This window comes from Peromyscus leucopus, chromosome 23, assembly GCF_004664715.2.
Source record: "Peromyscus leucopus breed LL Stock chromosome 23, UCI_PerLeu_2.1, whole genome shotgun sequence".
Taxonomy (NCBI): domain Eukaryota; kingdom Metazoa; phylum Chordata; class Mammalia; order Rodentia; family Cricetidae; genus Peromyscus; species Peromyscus leucopus.
In genome coordinates this window covers 12,306,424-12,330,207 of record NC_051082.1, presented here as the reverse complement: position 1 = coordinate 12,330,207, position 23,784 = coordinate 12,306,424, and the positions used below count along the sequence as shown (strand labels likewise).

The following is a 23,784-nucleotide window of genomic DNA, read 5'->3' as shown; positions in this document are numbered from 1 at the left end:
TACTCTGCCTCAGCCTTATCACCTGGTAGATGCAAGCTCATTCCTCAGCTGGACAAGACCTCTTTCCTTTACATCATTGTTACCTTTCTCAACTGCCTGCTCTGTTTTTGTTGTTCTTGGCTGTTTGTTTGTTTTGAGACTGGGTCTTGCTATATAGTTCTCATTGGGCTGGTGTTTGCTATGTAGACCAGGCTGGCCTTCAAAGTGAAGTATTCTCCTGTCTCTGCCTTCTGGGGCTGCAAGTGTGCACACTCAGCTTTCAGTCCATCGGTTCAGGGTCCCTCTATGCAGTTCTAGTTGGCCTGGAACTTGCTGTGTAGACCAGATTGGCCCCAGGCTCACAGAGACCCACCTGGCTCTGCCTCCCAAGTGCCGGAAGTAATAATGGAGTGTGCTTGTCCCACTTGTTCTTGAAGCCAGCGGCTATTGCAGTCTGTGTTCTCAGTTCTGGGAAGCTGGTGTGTGTGTGGTTGGTGTAAGATGAGTCCGGATATAGAGAAATCAGTGATGGGACAGTGTGAGCAGCCTGGCTTCCCCTCAGAATGACGGGTCAGTGCTGGGGTTGGAAATTCTGCTTGCCAGGGGACAGTCTTCCATTGGCTGGTTCCTCCCACTTGGCTTCTTTCTTCCTCAGAGCTGAATAAGCAGGTGTTGACTCTGCTTTGGCAGGGAGGGGAGAGGGTGGGGGATGGGGGATCAGGCTGATGTGCCACATCTGCTCTCCTCCTCCCCTTTGGCCTGCTTTGCTTACTCGAATTGCTCCTTTCTGTTGTTGGCAACCTAAAGGAGGAGGTAGGCTCCTCTCCTTGCTGGTGTCCGGAGCAGGACTGGACAGTTGTTCACTGCTGTTTGGGCTTCGTTCAGGGTTTGGACATTAACAGGCTCTCTACTGGTCCCTTCCAGAGCAAGTGCGTCAAGTACTGGCCTGATGAGTATGCGCTCAAAGAATATGGGGTCATGCGTGTTAGGAACGTCAAAGAAAGTGCCGCTCATGACTATACCTTAAGAGAACTCAAGCTCTCCAAGGTCGGACAAGTAAGTATATTGTCGTATTCTAGAGACTGTGGCTTTCTGTGGCTCACAGTCATTTGTGGCGCCCCTGCCCGCACTCAACCTTTGTCCTGTGTCCTGTCACTCACTGATTGGATGGCCTTAGTGGGTGCCTTGTAGGTGCTGGGCCCAGTTCAACACTGCTGTGCCTAGTGAGCAAGACAGGCCCCGGTCCTGCCCTCACGGAGCCTGGAGAGATGTAGGTGAATGTGACTACCAGCCGCTGGCCTTCAGCTCCTGTGATGTGTTCTGGAGTGACTGGTAAGCCGGGCGGTGGTGGCGCACACCTTTAATCCCAGCACTTGGGAGGCAGAGCCAGGTGGGTCTCTCTGAGTTCAAGGCCAGCCTGATCTACAGAGTGAGTTCTAGGACAGCCAGGGCTACACAGAGAAACCTTATTTGGAAAAAAAAAAAGTGGTTGGTACATGAGACAGGGTGGGTAGGGGAGGGTCCCTGAGGGTGACACTTGCTGAGATGTCGAGTGGAGGAGCCACGCATGAAAGCAGAGGGAGCAGGAGCGCCTGTCTGTGATCATGGTCAGTGTGGCAGCTTTCTCTTTTTTCTCCAGACAGGGTGTCTTTGTGTAGCCCCAGCTATCCAGGAACTCGATCTGTAGACCAGGCTGGCCTCGAACTCACAGAGATCCGCCTGTCTCTGCCTCCCGAGTGCTGGGATTGAAGGTGTGTGTGACCACCACCTGCTTTTGTCAGATGTTTGTCATGACTTGTGGCTCAGGATTGCTCGTGGAGTGGCTGGCTCCAAGACAAAACAGGATTTGGTTTGGAGTCATTTTTATTTCGTATTTAGAAGGGCTTAATTTGATGTCTTTGGGGACTCCAAGACGGAGGAAACCACTCTCGCCCTCGTGGATTCCATCTAAGCACAATGAGAAGCCCTGCACACAGATAGCCCTGCTTCAGGCGGATGTGCTCAGTGTGGCTTCCCCAGCTGGAGTTGGGGTGGGCCCCTCTCTGGTGTGCCTTCTGGGCACAGGTGTTCCTTGAGCCACATACTGAAGTCCTGACTGCAGGAAAATGGGATAGAGGGCGGGAGAGGAGGGGGAGGGTGTTGAGGACATACTCTTGGGGTAGGCCACATTGGGAAGAATTATTTTAAAAAATAATTAGTTTAGCTTATTTATGTTCATTATTATCGTTTTGAGACAGGGTCTCACTCTGTATCCCTGGATGGCCTAGAACTGGCTACAGAGACAGGTTAACCTCAAAGTCACAGAGATCCTCCTGCCTCTGCCTCCCTAGTGCTGGGATTAAAGGTGTGTGCCACCAGACTGGCTGAGTATTTTTATTTTATTTTATTTTGTTTATTTACTTATTTTGAGACAGGGTCTCACTATGTAGCCCTGGCTGGCCTGGAACTTGCAATATAGACCAGGCTCCTCTCAGACTCACAGAAATCCACCTGCCTCTGTCTCCTGTGTGCTGAAATTAAAGATGTGCCCCACAATATCCGGCTCCTGCGTATTCAAGTGTATTTCTTTATTTTTACATGTGCATGCATGAGCATAGAGTTTAGAGGACAAGGGATGGGATTGCTTCTCCTTCTACCTGTGGTTTGAAGATACTCTGTTAAGAGCGTTGAGCTTTAGTCACCACATGGAGCTTGTCTCAGTTCTTGGGCCCAGTGAACAGGTGGAAAGCTGAGTGTGGGGAGGTCTCTGCAGCCCTTGGATCGGGACAGGGGGGATGTGACTACTGGCCAGGAGGCCTACTAGGAGACAAATTTTGTGTTAGTCTAGGCCTTTGGCCAGCTCTCCATGTCTCCTGCAGTGGGTTTTCCTGCTCTGCTTATGCCTTTCGTTGGGAACGGACTGGCAGAGAAGCAGCGTCAGGCGCCTGGGAAGGCATCTGCAGGGCATCGGGACAGTTTGGCTATTGAAGGGAAAGAGAGACCAAAGGTGTCTTAGAACTTTTGAGTCTGACTGGACAGTAGTGTTGTGTCAACCGTGAGAAAAGCCAGAAGCAGAGCTGCTGTGTGGACATCCACTTCCTTCCGGATGCACCGAGCTGAGCCTTTGAGTAGGCGTGTCCATCAGGTGTCTGGACAGTTATGAGTCATACATTTGTTCTAGCACTGTGCTGCTTGCTGGAGACAGCTGGGGAGTTAACACGGGTATTGTCCCTCCCTCAGGTTACACTCCACTGTCTAGAATACTTCGAGCCAGGAATCCTGTGCCCCAATATGTCACTATAGAGTGCAGTTAGGGCCAAGTCAAAGAACACAGTGTGGTGAGATGGGCCAGGAAAGAGATGGTATTTACCTTAGTGATGTGGGCAGCCGGAGCTGGCACTTACCCTCTGCCCTGTCGAACTGGAGGGGCTGAGGCCATTGCAGTGGAGCTTAGGACCAGTTGGAGGCTGCTGTCTAGGGTGGTGAGATCGTGGGGCTTGGCTGGGGTGCTGCAGGGGGGCTGGACAGCAGAGGGCTGGCTTGGGGTCCTTGTAGAGGACAATGGTGGGTTAGGTGGTGAGCATAGGATGACCCACAGGCTTGCAGGGTGGGCCGCAGGAGGAGCAGCAGGGATCCTGTGGAAGTGCCTTTGAGCCATGGAAGTGCAGGTGTCAGGGAAGCTGGGCAGAGGGCAGTGACCCAGTGCATTGTGGGTGGGCTGTTTGCCTTGTGGTGCTGGGAGGGCAGGAGGAACAGAGCCTAGGGCTGATGATGAGCAGAAAGGGATCTGTTTCATGTGTTCTCTGAAGGGTGTGTGCATGGTGTGTACATGCTACAGGAGGTGTGTTCCTCATGGCACACCTGTGGAGGTCGGAGGACAGCTGTGAGGGGTTGGTGCTCTTCTATCTACCGCGAGGATTCTGAGGCTTGAACTTGGGTTGTCAGGTTTGGTGGCAGGTGCCTTCGGCCACTGAGCTGCCTTGCCAGCCCTCTTGTGAGGTTTTGTGATGAACTGCCAGGCTGGTGAGGGTTTCTGAGCAGCAGGTGGTCTCTCTCCCTTGGTGCTAGTGAGAAGTCATTTGTCTTACCCACTCCCCTCCCCCTCTCCTTGAAAGGTGTGACTGCTGTGTGACTTGTCTCTGGGAACTGAGACAATGCCACAGGTCTCGCTCCCTCCTGCTTACCAGGAGGTTTTGAGAGGGAGATCTGGGAGATGTTGGCACACGTGTGCTGACATGGGGGCTGACATGGCCCCCCCTGCTCCTGCCTTGATGATGACAGATCACCTGCTTGTACAGCACTGATGTACAGAAATGCCCTGGCCTAGAAGGGGTGTTGCTGCACAGTGAGGCTGTGCATGCTCCGTTTCTCTTGCTGGCCTGTCTGTGACCCACGGAGCTATCTGAGTTTCAGGTCACTTAGTAACGACAAGGATAGTTTCCCATGACATCGGCAAATGAAATGCGTGTAGCACACAAGAGAGTTTTTAATCACGGCAAGAGTCCTGGGTGCGAGAAAATTCACCAGTGTTGGTTGCTATTGTAGCCTTCCTTCCTCTGTCCTTCTGTCTTTCCCTTCCTCTGTCCCTCCCTCCCTCTCTTCTTCCTTTCCTTTTTCTGTGGTCCCATGGTCCTGGTGCCTCTGTTGGTCCCTGGCCATTGTCACTCAGAAGAGCCAGGATGTCCTCAGTCCCCAGTTACTTCCTGCTTGCTGGAAGAAGCTCTGTTCTGCTCCTTTAATCCCTCGGTGGGAGAGATTTCTTTGCAAGTGGATTTGGGGGTTTGAGTTATGCAACGGTGACTCTCCAGTAAGGGGCCGCCTGGGATTTGAGCCCAGGTCTCACCATCACATTCACAGAGCCCATCTTCAGCTGGGACAGTGCTGTCATGGGCGTGAGTGCCTGTGTGAGCCACCAAGGGCGATGATACGAGAGGACAGTGGAGCAAATGCTTGAGAGGAGCCAGAGTTTGCCAGGCTGCCATCCTCAGGGACCTCAGCCGCCTCTGGAGTTGAGTGCCACCTGACTGAGGAAGGAGGGGAACATGGTCTGTTCTGGTGACTCAGAGCTGTGTTTTGGCTATGGTTAGCCAGAGAACAAATTGCCATGCTGGATGTCTTAGATCGCCTGATAGGCAGACGCTGCCTCCAGGCTGGCCCATTAGCCTTCGAGTGCTCCTTGGAGCCAGAGATTCTGGGCTTTCCATTCTAGAAGGTGCTAGGAAAGTTTAGAGGCCATGGTTCCTCAACCCTTGATTTATTTAATTCTGTTCTGGCTTTTCTTGGCTCTACTCCAGGGAAATACAGAGAGAACCGTCTGGCAGTACCACTTTCGGACCTGGCCGGACCATGGCGTGCCCAGCGACCCTGGAGGTGTGCTGGACTTCCTGGAGGAGGTTCACCACAAGCAGGAGAGCATCGTGGATGCAGGCCCTGTCGTGGTTCACTGCAGGTGACAACCCAGCTTGCTTTCTTTAAACTCAGCTGTGGGGCTCTGTTCTCTTTGGAGATGTGACCCGCCCTTCCCAGCACTCTGCTTGCCCAGCACCCAGTCACTTCCCCTGTGGGACTCAGTGGAGGCTGCTCCAGGGTCACCACGGCAGAGGGTGTGGGCTTCCTGATTAGGTTTCCTAAACTCTCATTCACACGTTGAACCAATCTAGAAATGAGTGAAGCTTTCATTATTCAGTGGTTTGTTTTTGTGATTGTTATTTTGTGATAGGATCTCACTATGTAGGTCAGGTTGGCCTTGGACTTGCAGTGACTCCCCTGCCTCTGCCTCCCAAGTGCTGGCCTGTTCAGTTCTTTTTTGTTGTTGTTTTGTTTTTAAACCACCATTAATGTAGGTTTTGCAGCTAGATGGCTATTTAAGAAAGAAAGGAACACACATTTCTTCCTTTGAATGTCTGCTGTGGCCTTTTAAGACAGGAAGCCACGAGTCTGTGGGCAAGTTTCTCTGCTCAGAAGAGCCATAATATGTCCAACTGTTTTTAAGTAAAAGTTGGGAGTAGAGAAAAGATGTAAAGATGTCATGTGTTGCTCAGCAGTGTGAACCTCATGGCAAGCCCCCAAGAGATATTGTCATCCCCCCATTCCACGGCTGAGGAAGCAAGGATACCCTACAGACCCATATCAGGAAGAGAGGGATCTGACACCTTAGGGATGGGGCGGGGAGGAGTTGGTGTGTAGCTGTGACCAGCATCTTCTAGACCCACAGAGCAGAGCCTGCGGGCTTTAATAGCTTGGTTCTTAGTGTGAAACCCCCACAGTGACTCCAGCATCCCTGCTGTTTATTCTTCTCCCCACAGTGCTGGAATCGGCCGGACAGGAACATTCATCGTGATTGATATCCTTATTGACATCATTAGAGAGAAAGGTAGGTCATCTGGAGGACAAGAAGCCACAGTTCCTGTTCTAGTTTGTGAAAGGAGAGTGCCAGGGAAAGGAGATGGTCATTTAAATATGATGAGATTCACTTCCAGTGAGTTCTCCTGTTCAGCTGTTACTGTCAGCGGTGTCCTAAGTTCTGGCCCCATCACTGTGCCTTCTGTTACCCGTGTCATGAGGCCCCCAGCCACTCATTCCCTGCCTCTGGGGTGGGGTGGCACTTTGCCCTAGCAGCTCCTGGCATTGTCCTGAGCATTGGCTCAGGAGTCCTGGGCATCCCCCATGGCTCGTGGTGTGGGAAAGACCAGCTCTGTGCCCCTTCCTGCTGTGGAGAGTGGGTGCCCAGCAGCTCAGCCTGGCCTTAGCACTCCTGCAGCGTCAGGATCTTTGCTTTGCAGGTGTGGACTGCGACATCGATGTTCCTAAAACCATTCAGATGGTTCGGTCCCAGAGGTCAGGGATGGTCCAGACAGAAGCGCAGTACAGGTTCATCTACATGGCCGTCCAGCATTACATCGAGACGCTGCAGCGCAGGATTGAGGAGGAGCAGGTATGGAACGAGGGGCTGGCACACGGGCTCAGCTCCAGTCCAGGCCGCCTGGACTTGTGCTCTTAGAGCCAGAGCACCGGCTCTTTATCTGGAAAAGGTTAACATTCCCACCCCAGTGGTCAGTCTCTCTGGAAGCTATGGTCATCCTTTGCCTCCTAGCTCAGGGAAGTGTGGTGCCATCATCATGAGCCGACAGTCAAGGCTCTGCCATACAGAAAGAAAGTGACTTTAACACGCCAGGCTTAGAACTCAGGGCCTGCAGTTTCCAGCCTGCTTCAGCTTTGATCTAGGCTGGTCTATCCTGATTCCGTCTTGTAAAATGAATGCCTTGTTCTTAATAGAGCATGGCAGTTTGAGCCACTAATTTGGCTGCATTGAAACAGTGAATTTCAATTTTAATAAGCTGTGCATAATGAAGAGTGTGCAGTTGGAGCCTTTCCATGTGAGGCTATTCATAACAGACACAAAGCGGAGTTAATTAGGATGCGCTGAGCCGAGGGAGATGAGGAGAGCTGTTCTTTTGGGGCGCTTTGCTTATTCCCCTCCCGAACCCCATTGTGTTGTAGCAGATGGGTGGTATTTGAACACCAACCACATTTGTCCTTTTTACTGCTGTTGCTGTTCAGAAAGCCCAGGAGAAGGGGACTCAGTGCAGGTCACAATGTGGCAGGCTGTCTCTTAATGGGTAGCTTTATTATTTTTTTTTAAGGACCATCTCACTGTGTAGTCCTGGCTGGCCTGAAACTCACTGTGTAGTCCTGGCTGGCCTGAAACTCACTGTGTAGACCAGGCTGGCCTGAAACTCACTGTGTAGCCCAGGCTGGCCTTGAACTCACTGTGTAGCCCAGGCTGGCCTTGAACTCATAGAGGTGCTGCTTCCTCTGTCTCCCGAGTGCTGGATGAAGGTGTGTGCTGCTGTACCTCGCCTGGAGCAACAGAACCACATCTTCAGCCTTGGGAGCCAGAGGGAAGTGTCCCTTCCTGAGCTTGGGTGCTCACCCAGACACCTGTGTCAGGTGGTTCACTGTGCACACATTGAGAAATCAAGTGTGCATACGTATGTGAGGTCATGTGATTGATTGACAGCTACCTATCCTGAACTTTAGTGTTTTAAATCTGAATTCAACAAAAGCAAACCCAGGGCCTCATGCACAGTAGGCTAGCACCCCACCACCGATCTGCACCCCCAGACCTCTAAATGTAGATGGTTACTCTGGAGTTCTTTTATACATGTCTTCCAGTATTACATTTAATTGGGACCATTAATAGTTTAAAAAGAGATGCTCAGAGAATAAATTTAAAGAGGTGGCACCGTGGTTGCTAAGTCTGGTTAGGAACAACTCAGGAGCATCCTGTCACCTTGCCAGGAGTTCTCTGTTTCACTTGGATTTGGATTTGTGTTAGAATTGAGAGGTAGAAACAGGTGGATCAGAAATTCAAGGTTATCTTTGGCTATGTATTATTGAGTTCCTGGTCAGCGTGAGCTGTATGAGACTTGGTTGCAAAAATAACAAGACAACAATGAAAAAGAAGCCACCGATACACAAAGAACCAACCCCCCCACCACACTTATTTTTAAATTTAATTTTAAATATGTGTGAGCCTGTGTTCATGTATGGTCTGTGCATGTTAGTACAGGTGCGCATGGACCCTCAGATCCCTTGGAGCAGGATATGTGTGCTTGCACTGCCCAGCATTGCTGAGGGGGAACTGCGCTTCTCTCTGCAGGAGAACTTTGCAATCTCACCCACCGCCATGGCTCCCTCTCAGGTCAAGCAGATCCTTGAATGAAGCAACAGGACAAAACTAATTCAGGATAATGAATTATTTCGAAATGTGGTCATTTTCCAATTTAGGATGAGTTAAGGCCCTTTGGGAGTAAAAGAATTTGCTAAAGAAGGTTAAATGAAAACAAGAAAGGGACAGCTGGGTGGAGAGCCATGGGAAAGGAAGGGAAAAGAGAGAGACAGAGACAGAATACGCACACTTGCCAGCAAGAAAGAAATACAGACGGGGGTGTTGGGGACAGAGCGTGGGGACAGCCATGAGTGTCTGTGTATAACAGGCCTCTTGTCCCTGCGGTTTGGTTGAGAGGTTGCTTTTAAAATTTTCCATTTATAGTAGTAAGTACTTTATTTGCAAAAGCAGTGTGTGGTATTTCCTTTACCCAACTTATCTGAATGTTAAGATGTTAACACAAGCAATCATTCTCTCTTTAAACTTTAAAATGTATGTAATATTTAAAAAGGGATCGTTTAGAAGTTACATGAATTTATACCTCTTTGCTTCTAATGTGTTAGTATGTATTTTCAAAAAAATAAGGACACTTTGTTACCTAGTCATGGTTCAGTTACCAAGCTGAGAAGCAGACATGGATAGAATGCTCTGTGTAACCTCAGGTCAGGCCTGGGGCTTAGCCCAGTATGGGAGCACCCGCCAGGGTTCTGGGGTCCATCCCAGTGCCACACACAAGCATGCCAGGGGCAGCCACACACTTCTGTGACTCAAGCACTTGGGGGCTAAGGCAGGAAGGTCGAAAATCCCAGTCTAGCCTGGGCTACATTAGTCCTTCTCTTGATAAAACCAAAACCAAGCAAGAAACCAAAAATACGGCCTGGAAGATTAAGTAGCTCAGAGATTAAGGACATGCACTGCTTGTAGAGAGCACCCATGTCAGGAGGCTTCAAACTGTAGTTAACTTCGGCTCCAGGGGATCCAACCCTTTCCCCCCCAGTTCTGACCTCCTCAGGCACCTGGTCTCACGTGCATGTGCACACGCATGCCTGCACATGCACACCCCCAAAAAGGTAAAACAACTCACACACCACATTCAGACTTTACAAGCTGTCTCTGCTGAGGTCAGGGTCACACCATGTGTGTGGCTTGTCTTTCATGTGAGCGGTTTCTCTGTCACATTGTCACTCTGCCCTCCACAGATGGGAAGCTGCCAGTTGTTCCCTCTCCTGAGACTCCAGCCATTCTGTGTTGTGCCCATTGCTGAGTTGATTTAAGATGATCAGGTTAGCTTTGCTCCTAGAAGGTAACAGGTTTCTTCACTTGAGAGTTATTACAGGAGTCACGTGCATGTGTGCACGAGCATGTACACACACACACACACACACACATACACACACAGACAGACAGACACACATTGATATACATATACATCCCACATGGGGAATAAAAGATTTGGACACACTCAACTGAGGACGTGGCTCAGCAGCACATTGCTTAATCAGCATGGCCTAAGCTTTGGACTGATGTCCACGGGGTGTGTGTGTGTGTGTGTGGGGGGGGGTGTTTGAGGCTGGAAGCAGCCTAGTTCTCACTGTACTTTTTTTCCCCTACTAGTTATACATTGATACATACATATATGTGTATATATTTTTTGTTTGTTGAGACAAGGTTTCTCTGTAGCTCTGGCTGTCTTGGAACTCGCTTTGTAGACCAGGCTGGCCTCAAATCACAGAGATCTACCACCTGCCCCCCCCCCCTTTTTTTTAAAAATGAATGTATGAATGAATTTATTTTTATGTGCCTTGATGTTTTGCCTGCATGTATGTCTGTATAAGGGGGTTGTGTCTCCTGGAACTGGCGTTACAGACAGTTGTGAGTTGCCATGTGGTTGCTGGGAATTGAACCTGGGTCCTCTGGAAGAGCAGCCAGTGCTCTGAACCACTGAGCGGTCTTTCCAGCCCCAGTAATTCTTGCCTAAAAACATTCGCATAGCATTTGACAAATGACACTTGCTGTTTCTTCAATGATCTCCTTGGTTTTGGTGTGCGGAAACGCTGGAATGACCGCCATGGTCAGGTGGCTCCTTGCGCCCAGCGTCCTGCAGCCCACTTCTTTCTGTGTGTGCTGAGACGTTGGCATCTGCACTCCTCAGAGTTCAGGTCTGCTCTGTCTTGTCCAGTCTAGTGCTGAGCATGAGGCCTCCAGCACCTCCATGTTACGTCGAGGATGTGCACCTGTGACCAGTGTCTCCCCACCACCTGTCTCTGACCACCCCTCACACCGCCCCCCTCACTCCAGTCACAGTTTCTAGGAGTCTGTCAGGCTCCACGGAGTGCTTGGCTTTCTGTGTCTGGCACCTCTCACTCAGCTTGATGACCTCCAGGTTCACCTGTGTTACTGCAGATGGGTTGCCTTCTTAAGCTGAACGCTCTCTCTCTCTCTCTCTCTCTCTCTCTCTCTCTCTCTCTCTGTGTGTGTGTGTGTGTGTGTGTGTGTGTGTGTGCGTGCGCACACACGCACGCATGCGGACAAACACTTCCTCCTTTGCCCATCTGCCTCCCTCCTTCCTTCCCTCCCTTCCTCCTTTCCATGACTCGAAGCTTGTGACATGGCTGGATGGGGAAACAGGGACAAGACCAGAAGCAGAGCACCTGGGGACCTACCTCTACCTGCTGGTCCCATGCCAAAGGTTCTGTCAGTTCCCCAAACAGCATCACCAGCTGGGGCGGGGGCAGGTGCTCAAATGTATGAGGCTGTGGGCACCTTTCCATTCCGGCTGGAGCAGGGCCCTCCCTGGGAAGGCTGCACACTGTTCTTTTTTTTTTTTTTTTTTTTTTTTTTTTTTTTTTTTTTTGGTTTTTCGAGACAGGGTTTCTCTGTGTAGTTTTGCGCCTTTCCTAGAGCTCACTTGGTAGTCCAGGCTGGCCTCGAACTCACAGAGATCCGCCTGCCTCTGCCTCCCAAGTGCTGGGATTAAAGGCGTGCGCCACCACGCCCGGCTAGTGCTTGCTGTTCTTTTTTTTTTTTTTTTTTTTTTTTTTTTTTTTTTTTTTTTTTTTTTTTTTTTTTTGGTTTTTCGAGACAGGGTTTCTCTGTGTAGCTTTGCGCCTTTCCTGGAGCTCACTTGGTAGCCCAGGCTGGCCTCGAACTCACAGAGATCCGCCTGCCTCTGCCTCCCGAGTGCTGGGATTAAAGGCGTGCGCCACCAACGCCCGGCAAGGCTGCACACTGTTCTGTGGAAGCCATTGGCAGTCAGAAGCAGAAGAGTGGCATAAAATGGCCTTGATTTAAGAGAGGACCCTGCCTCCTGTGGGATGGTGGACACCAGGCTTGGGTACTTGGAGACATAACTCATGATGGTTTGTTCAGGCTGGGAGGCTGAATGGGGAAAATCAGAATAGTGAGATTCCTCGATGGGGTTGGAAGGAGTCACGGTTCTGTGTCCCAGCCAGGGGCACCTGCCCTCCCATCCTGCTCTGGGCTGGGAGGCAGCTTGCCTTTAGAGTTTAGGAAAGGTCAGAGTGTCTCCCCATGGAAGACGCTTCACTGCAGATGGTTTCAGTCTTTCTCCCCGAGCATCAGTTGACCATAGATGAATTGCAGACATGTAGCCTTGGTCCGGGGGTTTCCTAGGTACTGGGAACACAGAGCCTCCCCTCACCTGGAAGTAAAACAGAGCCCCTCCTCCCCATGGGGCAGCCACAGCACTAAGACAGGCCCATCTGGCTTCTCTCGATGTTCTTCCTAAATGGCTGGAAGACGAGCTTCTTGGGCTGCTGTCACCGTCCATCCAGATAGTCCTGCCCTCCCGTGTCACTTGTCCCTCCCTAGAGAACGCTGGCCACTTCCTGCAGAAACAGTTGGTTCTGGCTCCAGGAAGGTTCTGAGTAAGGAGAAAGTGGGTGGCCGCTGTCAGTGGAGTGACATCCCTGTCATGCACGGTGAGGAAGTTCTGCGGATCTGCTGGGCAGCACGCACGCACGCACGCACGCACGCACGCAGTCGGGACGTTACGTTCGGCCAGCTTTGATGGGGTGCAGCCTCTCCCTGTTTTTGCCCCCCACTCCCTCTACCCTTCCAGTCTCCCGTGTCAGAGAGGAGATTTCAGACAAGGTCCCTTTCTTTCTTTTAAAATAGTTATATTTTATTTATAATTCTCTGTGTGTGTAGGTGTGTACACACACATGCAGGTGCCTGTGAAGGTCAGAGGTGTCAGATCTCCTGGAGCTGGAGTTATAGGCAGGTGTGATCTATCTGAGGAGGGTGTTGGGACTTGAACTCTGGTCCTCTGCAGGAGCAGTGTGAGCTCTTACCTGCCCCAACGTCTCTCCAGCCCAGAGACTAGGTTAGAGTCCTGTTCCTCCTGCCTCCTCCTCCCAAGTGCTGTGATCATGTGTGCACACAGCCACTGTGGCTTTTTTTTTTTTTTTCTGTCCCAGGGTGTGTTCTCACCCTCCTTTGGCTCATTCCCCCAGAGCGAAGGGAGAGTGGTCACCGAGAAGCCACCTCCTTGACTGGATTTGTTGTCCCAGAATGCCTTGTTGCCTTTGCTCTGGGAGCACATCCATGTGTGGTGCTCAGTGGTCATTGCCACTCCTGACACAGTGCAGCCGTCAATCAACATCCAAGGAGACTTAGACATGAGGTCTGCCGATTCTCACGTTCCTTGTGTGAGGGCTTAGCTTTGCAGAGAACCTGCTCAGTCCTCCCATGGCCTTCATGTAGCCCAGGCAGGCCTTGAATGTGGGGAAAGTCTGCGTATGCCCAGCACATCATTGTCTATGGATATTCTTGATTCACAGTTGAATCTGTAGGAGCCACAGATATAGAGGGTGACTGTATGAAGTTGATAATGCTCCTCTCACCTCCTTTGCCTTAGCCCAGAGGGGGCTGGGGACACTGCAATGGGCCTGCAGGATGTAGGCCTGCGCTGTGGTGTCTCCCTACAGGGACCCCTCCTCCAGGGCTCACCTGAGCTCCTGGGCCCAGCACTCCCTCCTGAGGATCTTGTGGCAGTGTGAGCAGCTTGCGTCAGGTGTCAGGCGCCTCCTTCCTTTGGCCCAGCCTCCGTGGTGGAGCACGGCCCTTTGATCTGCGGGCTGGTGTGCTGTGCTTGAAGGTCTGTGTGCTAGACCTCTGCTCCTGAGTAGCTGTGGGTGTGCTGGGCTCCTGTCAGTCTCCATCTGGTGATACAGACAGTGCAGCTGAGTTTCTCTTTGACGTCTCCACCCTGGAATCCCAGAGCAACCCCAAGCTCTATGCTGTATTTACTTGTTTGTTTATGTAGAGACAAGGTCCCGTTTAGCCCAGACTTGCTTCCCACTCACTGTGAAGTTGAGGATGAACTTGAGCTTCTGATCCTCCCTGAGCTCCACCTTCCTAGTGCTGAGATCATGAGTGGTTAATGTGCTGCTGGGGATGGAAGCCAGGGCACCTATGCTGGGCAGGCAGGCACTCACCAACTGGGCTACATCTTTGTTCCCAAAGTGACTTCCTTTGTTTAAAGTGCAAGTACATGATCTGGAGAGGAGGTTCAGCCACTCTGAGCCCTTGCCACTCTTCCAGAGTTCCTGAGTTCAGTTCCTGTCACCCACGTTGGCAATTATAGCAACAGCCTGTAACTCCAGCTCAGGGAATCCAGCGCCCTCTTGTGGCTTCCAAGGGCACTTGAACACATGTGGCATGCACACAAACAGACACACACATGTACATACATAAGTGAAACACAAACATAGACATCTCGGAACTGCAGAGACCATTGTTCACTAGTTCAGTTGTTGGCCAGTGGGGCCCGGTGTCCTGTTGTTACTCAGCTTGTGTTTTCCACTGAGCATTTTAGAGGAATCTGTTTGCACACCGTCTCTCCTGCATTCTGTTTCACTATATGGACGCATCCTGTTCTTTTTTTCCCTTGGGCATTTATAAAGAGCATCCTATTCCAACCACCCCTGTCCAGTTCTTAGGCTTCAGTGCAAGGCTTTCCCAGGGAGACACAGATGCAGATGTTCCTCCAATACATGCTTTTTCATTTCCCCTAAAGATTAGCTCGTTAGTGCCACTTTCACTCTTGAGAATCATTGGCATCTTTTCTTTCCTCCAATGCCAGGGGGTCAAGCCCTGAGCCTTGTACAGCCAGGTAGGAAGCACTTATTGCTAATTTTGTCTCCAGCCTCCCAGTTTTACCTCTCTGTGCAGCTGATGGCGGTTCCCAGGTGTATGCCAGTCTTCAGTATGGCCGCCCTGCCTTCCTAGCAGTACTAAGGTCAGGGCGGTGCCACTGCTCTCGTGACGGGTTCCGTGCTCTCGTGCTCTCGGGTTCCGCTTTGAGAAGTGGCAGTCTGCAGTGAATATGAGAAAAGGTGACCGGCCAGTGGGGTGGGGCAGCGGGCAAAAGGACTGCTGTGCAGACCTGACAACCTAAGTCCTCAGTGCCATGGCAGAAGGAGACGCTGACTCCACGGGCTTGTCTTCTGCTCTCTACACATCACACATACATACAAAGACATCATGAGATGAGCTTACATTCCTGTTGATTTTCTTTGTTGGTTTCCTTGCCTCCCCACATCATTAGAGTCAAAATAAACTTGAAGGTGCTGTGATCTTTTCTGATGTGTATTAGGAGGTAGGCTGCAGGGTTGGGGGAGTGTCTCAGTGGCAGGGCACACACCCAACCATGTGCAAGGGCTCTGGGCGACACCCTCAGTGCTAAAGGAATAAAGTGCATTATTGTGCCTTCCATCCCTGCATGCATTTCTACTTGGAGTGAATCCCTTCCTTACTGTCTACTGAACGTGGTGGAGTGGGCGCACACCCTAAGCGATTAGAGCTCCGTCAAGGGCAGCAGGAACTCTGTGCTTAGGAGCAGGGCCTCTGGCCTGGCTCAGGGAGCAGTTTCTGTCTTCCTGCAGCTCCAGGAGCTCTGGGGGACTCTGGTCCCAGAGCATCCCTCCGGAGGGGGCTGGGTCGAAAAGAGACACGTTCCTGACGGTCTGATCAGCATGTCAATGTTCTTAAGATTTTGGCCTGTCCATCTGTCTCTTTTCCTTTGATAAAATAGCTTTTTGTTCTTGTATTCTTTTAGAATACACACTCACAGACCTTCTTACCTGTATTTTTTCAACTTGCAGAAAAGCAAGAGGAAAGGACATGAGTATACCAATATTAAGTATTCCCTGGTGGACCAGACAAGTGGCGACCAGAGCCCCCTGCCACCTTGCACCCCAACACCACCCTGTGCAGAGTAAGTAAAGCTAACAGCAGCTGTTTGCTGCCCATTGATGGTGCCATGGGGGTGGCTGGGGTGAGGGGCTCTCTAGGGACTGTGTGGACAATGTCTACAGGTTCCTAAACAGGAGGCCGGTGCTGGGCTTTCCAGACTCTGTGTGGCCCTAAGCCTGTCAGGTCAGGGTCCTCTAGGGAAATCTAATTTTCCTTTTCCAGGGGGCATTATTTCAATGCAAGGTGCTGGCCCTTAAAATGTGTTGTTACTCCTTGACAAGTAAGAATAAATTCTCTATTTGTGTGTGGACATGACTATGGTCTGCCAATCTTCCGCCAGTCAGGTTTTCTTTTCTTTCTCCCTCCCACCCCCACCCCGAGACAAGATTTCTCTGTGTGTAGCCTTGGCTGTCTCACTCTGTAGACCAGGCTGTCCTCGAACTCACAGAGATCCACCTGCCTCTGCCTCTTGAGTGCTGGGATGAAAGACGTGCGCCACCACTGCCCGGCCCAGTCAGGGTTTTTAAACCAAGGGTCAGAAAGCAAGAAAGCAAGGCCTAGCTTTGCTTTTTACAGGAATTCTTATAAAAAACAAAAGGGCAGCCATCCCAGTAGGAAATGACGGGCAGGTATGAATAGGCATGCTGGAAAATGGCTTAGGGACACACGGGAAGGACTCATTTTCCCTGGTGGTCAGTGAACCGGAAGGGAAAGCTCAAAGCTCTTTCCATACACCAAATGCAGTCAGAAAGCAGTGTCCAGCAGTGGTGAGGACAGCTGTGTTTTCAAGGAACAGCTGTCACACAGCTGCACTTCAAGCACCTTGGTCAACTCCCATGATAGCTTGCCCTGGTAACTACAGCCAGAGCCTGAAGAGCACGGTGACCTCTGACCTTGCAACTTGGAGGGTCCCTCTAATGGAAGCGCTTAGATCTTGGGAAAGCTTTTCCTCCAGAGGCATCGAGCATGATGTCATCTTGATAGTTTCAGAATTTGGGAGGTACTTTAATAGTACATCTGTGACAGGAAGCTGTGTGACCGACATTTCTAGCCTGTGAGATGAGCTAGAGACACTCAGAAGTGGGGTGCTGAAGGACCCGTGCCCTGTCAGTCAGACTCCAAGCAGCACTGAGCTGGGGATGAAAAAAGGAAACTCGTTCCTGACTTTTGCAGTTTTTTCACTGCACTGAAGACTGCAAAGACTCGCTAGTTCAGCAGCTGAGGAGGTCTCAGGGTTCTGAGTACCTCACCAGCAGTGTGCTGCACCCCTCTCCTCAGAGCTCCCTCTGTGTCTGTTAGAGAGACACAGTCTCGAACCTGGAGCCATGGGCTGATGCTTACAACTTTCTTGAAGGCACAAATCTCTTGAGGCCATTCTGGGGTGAAGTCCTCCATACTGGTGCTCTGTGGCCTGCCATTCAAGACTCCATGAGAGGCAGGACTCGGACAGAACCCATATTCGCCTTCTAGGAGACCCAGGTCCCTGCAGCTTCAGTGACAGTTTCAGGCTGTTGGCTCAGCGAGGACTGACATCTTCTGTGACCTCTCTGACCTCTCTCACCCTGCTCTTCCTGTCACTGCAGTGCTCAGTGTCCATCAGGGCTTAGCCACATCCCTCACACCACACCCCTCTGCCCCTCATGCACCGTGGCCTGGGAAAGGAAAACCCCAAAGCATAACACACACACTGGTTCTTTCCAGAAGGGCTTTGCCAGTTCCTGATTTAAAATAAACACATCAGGATAGCCTTGGTTAGCCTGGTTATGTGGCTAGCAGCTGCGAGGTCTATTCGGCCAACTCACTGTCCACCATAACATTTACCTTCTCTTTCCCCTGGAATCTGGCTTGTTTGCTTCTGCTGTGGGCTTTTAAAGCCCCGCTGACTTTACTGTTGGCTCTGCACAGCTCCGAGAGCAGAGAGAGGCCTGTGTTTACACTCTTCCTATTAAACACAGAAATGAAATCCTGGGGAACGGTGTTCTCTTCTGAGTCACCTCCTCCTGTCTCCCTCTTCCCAGCAGGCCGCCTGGGGATGCTGGGGTTTTAGACCACCAGCCGTAGTCACTTACTGGGGAGCCCGCACCTCTCCCAGGAAGCTCTCCTGAGCCCAACAGGGCCACTCTGCCTTGCCCTTCGCATGGTCCCCCCATAGGAGGCACACCTCCGATCCTGGGCCCTGGGGCTGCTCAGAGCTGTCCTGCTGGGCCACACAGACTCCTCTGGTACCCTTCTTCACAGAAGGAGGCTGGCCCTCCGATGCTTTAGTTCTTCCCCTAAGGCTCTCAAGGTGACTGGAGCCTGCCTTCACCTGTTCTGCTGGAAATGGCCATGGTTCCTGTCTTGTGTGCGTGCACATGACTCCTTTATTGTCCTCCGAGCAGCCTTACCCCCACCCACGCTCAGAAGGCACAGAACTCAAGGCCCCTGCTGCTTTTCCAACTTCCTAATGATACTGCGCATGTCTGTCTGATGTCCGTGTGGAGACAGAGCGGGGCCTGATGGGACATGGCGGGAGTTCAGGCGTCTTCCTTCTTCCTCTGCAGAATGAGGGAGGACAGTGCTCGGGTCTACGAGAACGTGGGCCTCATGCAGCAGCAGAGGAGCTTCAGATGAGCCCCACCAGTGGCGGCACGCAGGTATCTACACGCCATGGCGCTGTCTGGGACTGTGATGCACAGAGTTCCTAGACGGGCCAGTGATTTGTGTATGCCAGAGCAAAACGTACTGTGATTGAGCTCTGCAGACCAGCCTCCTTTCTCTGGCCTTGTCCCTCTCTAGGCTGGCTTAGGTTTGCAGCTCACTGAGCATTAAAATCAGATCAGATAACTGTGCGTGGGGGTGGGGCTGGCACTCAACAGTTGGCAGTGACGAAGAGCAGCCATCACTGTGCTGCCGTAGAACTGGACTTGAGTGGCATAGGCCCTGCTACCTCTGGTCTCTTGGCATCAGGAGCAGCCATGCCTGAGGGCACGGGCTCCTGGGCTCCCCTGGCTTTTGATTGGGTCATTTCCCCGTGAGGTGCGCCTCTGTCAGTCACCATGGTTGACCCATATGCGTGACGCAGGCTTGTGTGGTACGTTAGAAACACACATAAAATTCCTGTCAGCGATAGTGTAGTTCAGCAGAGAGCGTTTGTCTAGCGTGTGTGTCTGACACCCTAGTTCCAGTGCCCAGCGCCCTCCAGAGAGATGGCGCTCTCCATGCTTATAGATATGTGCTCCCTAAAAGTTGCAACTTCTTTCTTCCTCAGATGCGAACTTTCACCCCTTCCCTAAACATGTCCAGAATAGACGAGAAAGTTTCCAGGACCCACGTGTTCAGAAGCTCGCCCGCCCGGGTTGACTGACTGCTTTTTGAGAAGTGAAGTTTGGAACCATGTGAAGAGCACGAGTCTCGAGTCCAACCGGCACCTCCCTTCCTCAGATAAGGGGAAACCGCTCTGCGTGGTCAACAGCGCTGCTTTTAGAGAACTGGTTTTGAATTGTGGAAACAGCTAAATTGTGCTCTGCATTTTACACATTACGGGACTCAAATTCTAGTTATGGGCAGGATTTTGTTTCTTTTTATGACCTTAACTGATCTGATTTTTTACCCCCTCCCTTTGGGGAATCATGGGCCCCTAGTAAGAAGAAAGGACTTGGGGAAATTCAGGAACAGCCCCCCCAAGAAGCCAGCAGTCTGTAAACCGCTCCTCATCTTACACCGACCGGCCAGGGGTTGCTTAGGGTGGCTTATCATCACCAGAGACTCACTGTTTAGTTCCAGGGCCCGGGAGGCCAGGCTGCAGGGTTGCACTGGTGAGGGCCTCTGGGGGTGCCATGCCCGGTAGGAGAGCATGAGAGCTGGCTTCGATCTACAGCAAATCGATGATGACCCTGTGAGTCCACCCTTGAGACCCAGCCATTCCTTAGCACCCCGCCTGTCACCACCACGGCATCGGGATTCTCCACGCTCCCTGCAGATGATGCTATGTTGGGGCACATTCAGCACAGACTGACCCAGTAAAGGACAGTGATGAGAGCTGGGCTAAAAAGTCATGGCTGAAAGGCCATGGGAATCGGCGAATGAGAAGTCTTTCCTCCGAAGATGACCCCTTGGCTTCAGGTGTGGACAGAGAAGCTGTTTTGGGAGAAGTGACCATGTTGTCTTTGCACTGGAATCATCATCTTGTGTTAGTAAGACCCCAGGATGAGTGAGTGAGCAAGCGGCATTTGGTCCTCACTCGTTCCTGACTGACCCGACCCGCCTCCTTTCTTCAGTCCTGTCTGGGCTTGCATGACGCCCACTGTCCTGTGGGGCTCCCTCGGGAAGTTGGAAGGCCGAGACACTGAGCTTCTGTCTCAGAGTGTCTTCCAGATCGCTTCTCCTGGGTGTCTGTAGCCTCACTAGCAGGGTGCCTGGGCCTTTCTAGGCCCCCCAGGGCTCAATGGCAGAAGTAGCCAGGCCTTCCTCAGATTCAGGCCTGGAATGACCGTGACTACTTCTGTGGCTGCCTGTGAGGGAATCAGACTGAGCTTGAGGTGTGTCGTGGAGGTGCCATGCTCTGGGGCCACCAGTCTGTCAGACGGCCCCCGCCCATGCCGTGGAAGCAAGTGACTGTACTTAGCAAGAGCCAAGGCTGCTTATAGTGGCTGGTGCAAACGGTGGGTCAGATGAGAAATGTACAGTGCACATTTTAGAAGCTTCTGAGCCCATTTTTCTGGCACCGCACACGTTTTGCACCGTCCTCACCTGAAGACCTGGTGTGGTAAGGGTGGGCGTGTTTGGACGGATGGAAGCTCGTTCCCGAAGTGCCACAGACGGGTGAAGGTGATGCTTCATGGGGCCTTGGCCGAGTACGAAGAGCGGCAGTCCTGGCCAGGCCTCCGGTCAGCCCCCGTCAGCCGCGTGCGCTCTAACCAAGCAGCAGGATTTGCTAATGTGCTACCGTAAGTGCCTTCTCCAGAGACGCCCTCTGCCTGTGTGTTATCGCGAGAGCCGGTTTCAGCGAAAGCATCCGGATGACGCTCATGACCTGACGGTGGCACGGCCCCCACTCACATTCTGTTGGCTTCGGTTCCTGGAAGGAAGGACTGGACCCTGCCCTCCATCGCTCCTTCTGAGGCCTCCCATTCCCTGACAGCCCGAGGCAGTCGGGGAGCAGAGAGGCCGCCATTTTCTCAGAGCACATGTGTTGATCCTTGCCCCTTCTCCACTGGACTCATTGCTTCAGAGCACAGCGTGGCCTGGCCATGCTCCCTCATCAGGGGAACTTGGAGGCTGCAGTCTTCTCAGAAACCTGTGACGAGATCAGTTCAGCGTTCACAGCCAGGATCCCGAACCCTATTCTCTTTAGCACATTGTCACAATGAACCGTGTTGGGGATGGTGGTAATATCTAGACTCTGGACATTGGGGACAACGTCTCTCACCAGCACACAGAGATTGGCTGTCCAGCTGATCTACTGAGTTAACGTCTCTGCCTGCAGCTCAAGCTCCCGGAGCAGAAGACCCGTTCTGAGCCCACTGTGTTCAGTACAGCAAATGGTTTCCTCCGGGTTCCCCTCCTAGAAGCCAGCCCGTTGTCACACCAGTAAGGAAACAGATTCCTAGGAGTCCCCAGGTCTCCCGGGTCTGTCAAGTGTGGTGGTTGCAGGGTCTCAGGAGAGGGCTCTTGGTGTGTTGGAGGCAGGTGCAGTGTCTGGGAAGGTGTGGTCTTGGAGGTGTGGATTTGAAGTGGTGGGAATGAAAGTTGCAGAGTTGGTTCATGCGCAAGTCGGAGGGCACAGGGCCAGAGTAGCCAGTGTGTGGACATCGGCTTCCCAGGCACAGCGTGACGGCATTGAGCAGACTGGACACGTGGTCCCCTCACTGCTGAGCCTTTTAAATTAGAAACATAGGATTTTATATTTTGGGGAAAAAGTCGTCTAGCACATGGTATTGGGGTTTCTGGAAAGCCACACTTAAGAGTCTTACCTAGTAAGAAGGCTTACCCCTCTGATGGGCGGCCCGAGTGATGCCCCGGGTCACCTCTGCTGTTGCAGTGGGCGCCTTTCTTATGGCAAAACTGGGGTGAGAAAATGTTGTCAGCTGTCATCAGCTCTGTTCTTACAGAGCTGGTAGCCATCAGTGGCTCAGAAGTGGTCAGCATTATTTCTAGGGTGTTTCCTGGGGGTTCATGAACATAAGCATTGGTTTCCTGTGCCGGGACTAAGGCAGGTGCACTCGTGAGTTCTGTAGATTCGTGATCCTTAGGGAAACAGACTACAGGCCAAAGTACAAGCCCAGGGCAGGCTTTGCCCCTGTCCGTTGTTGGGGACATTTTACAGCACACAGTCACCCTGGTTTCAGAAGCCTTTCTTAGGCTCTGTGCTAGTCTGGCATTTTGTTGAGTCTTCTCCCCCCTTTATGGAAAGATAAGCTCTTGCGTGGAGTGCGTTGGATCTCCCGTCACCAGCGGCCTGCCTCTCTTTCTGGGGGCAGGACACCGGTGAGAGCAGAGAGCAGTTATGTGGTGCTGTGGAACGTGGCTGTGCATCCAACTGAGTTTAACAAGTGTTCCTCTCAAACCTCAATCATGGGGTTCATAATTTGCCTGTTTATTTATGACCTAATTGTGACTCTTTTATTAATAAAGGCTAATGGGAAAGGCCCCTCCCTGAGACTGATGACTAGACTCACATTTAACCTCCCCACAGCATATGAAGCATCAGGCAGAGTATTAAAGAAATATACTATTTTATTGGTAAATCTGTCCTTTAAAAGGAACATGTTTTTGGGTGTCATCATTTTGGTGTGAATCATGTAAATGTTGGCTGTTTGCTGCTGCTTATCACCCTTTAGCGTCAGGAGATGCACTCAGCTGCCTTTCTGCCCACACATGCAGCCCGCGGGTTTGTAAGTGACATTAACAGAACAGTCCGGGTAGAGAAACCTCAGAGGTCGCCACCTGCCCACCTGTGTCGCGAGCGTCAGCTGCTTTCTTAGCTGACGTCATCAGAGTATGTCTGCATAGACTCCGTGGATCATCAGAGGCAGTGTATTTGTGAGCTGTCTGGAACTGAATAGTAGAATAAAACCATTTTCTTGTATTACGGCGTTTGTCATTCGCTTGGCCGTCGTGGGGGGGGGGGTAGGATGATGAGGAAGGGGAATGTTGTTGGCTCAGTCTGCCGCTCACACCAGGCGCCTCAGGCTGCAGCAGGTTCTGCTGGAAGGGTCTCACTGCTGGCCCGCCCCGTGGCTGCCAGGGAGAGGCAGGGATTCTGCCTGGAAGGACTTGAGAGTAAACAAAGGTCCGGGGCTGTGTGTGACCGCCGTGGGAATGCTGCAGAACAGGGTTGCATGAGCGGTGTTGAGGCGTGTACATCAGGAGCAGCACTGTGCCGTGGAGACATCTGCGCTCCCTGTACAAGCCATGTCCAAGCAAGGGTGCTGTCTTTATTTTCTAACTGTAGGGGGAGCCTGGGGCCACACCTGTGTTAGCGCTTGAGCCCACCCCAACCCCTGCCTGGGGGATTCTGGACAGGCTTTCTCCTGCCGTGCCATGCCCTCTAGCTCTAGGCCCTGTTCCTCCAGCCACAGCATGTACTGGGCAGGAGGAAATCATTTCATAAACACCCAAGCAGGTACTTGCTTGTCCTCTCTTGGGAAGGGAAGGCATTCGGTTACCTACACTGTAAAATGCCACGGCCCTGAGGGTCCAGCCCAGGCATGCCATGAAGATGATTGGATCCACTGGGCTCTCCAGAAAACACAGGTTGCCTTTTAAATGCCAGGCTCTGAGCCATGCCAGACAGGTACCACACCACCTGACATGATGCCCGCCGCCGGCCAGGAAGAGCAGTACCCCTGGCACAGGTTAGAGGCAGCTGGTGGGGTGTTCCTCTGCAGGTGCCTGGCAGGGCTGAGAGCACATTGGGTAAAGAGAAGAGGAGCTGGAAGGCGGGCTCGATGCAC

The 23,784-nt window shown here is 51.9% G+C and overlaps 1 protein-coding gene across 1 annotated transcript in view; it reads left to right on the top strand.

Moving 5' to 3' along the window:
• The window catches only part of Ptpn11 (protein tyrosine phosphatase non-receptor type 11), a 54,070-nt gene extending 31,154 nt beyond the window's left edge, over nt 1–22,916 (top strand). The window contains 7 exon segments of the mRNA XM_028855669.2: nt 904–1,035; nt 5,253–5,407; nt 6,264–6,331; nt 6,741–6,892; nt 15,757–15,869; nt 18,391–18,483; nt 19,098–22,916. Of these exon segments, the coding sequence (XP_028711502.2) occupies nt 904–1,035; nt 5,253–5,407; nt 6,264–6,331; nt 6,741–6,892; nt 15,757–15,869; nt 18,391–18,460 (690 nt within the window). The 3' untranslated portion in view covers nt 18,461–18,483; nt 19,098–22,916.
• Nucleotides 22,917–23,784: the final 868 nt, after the last annotated feature.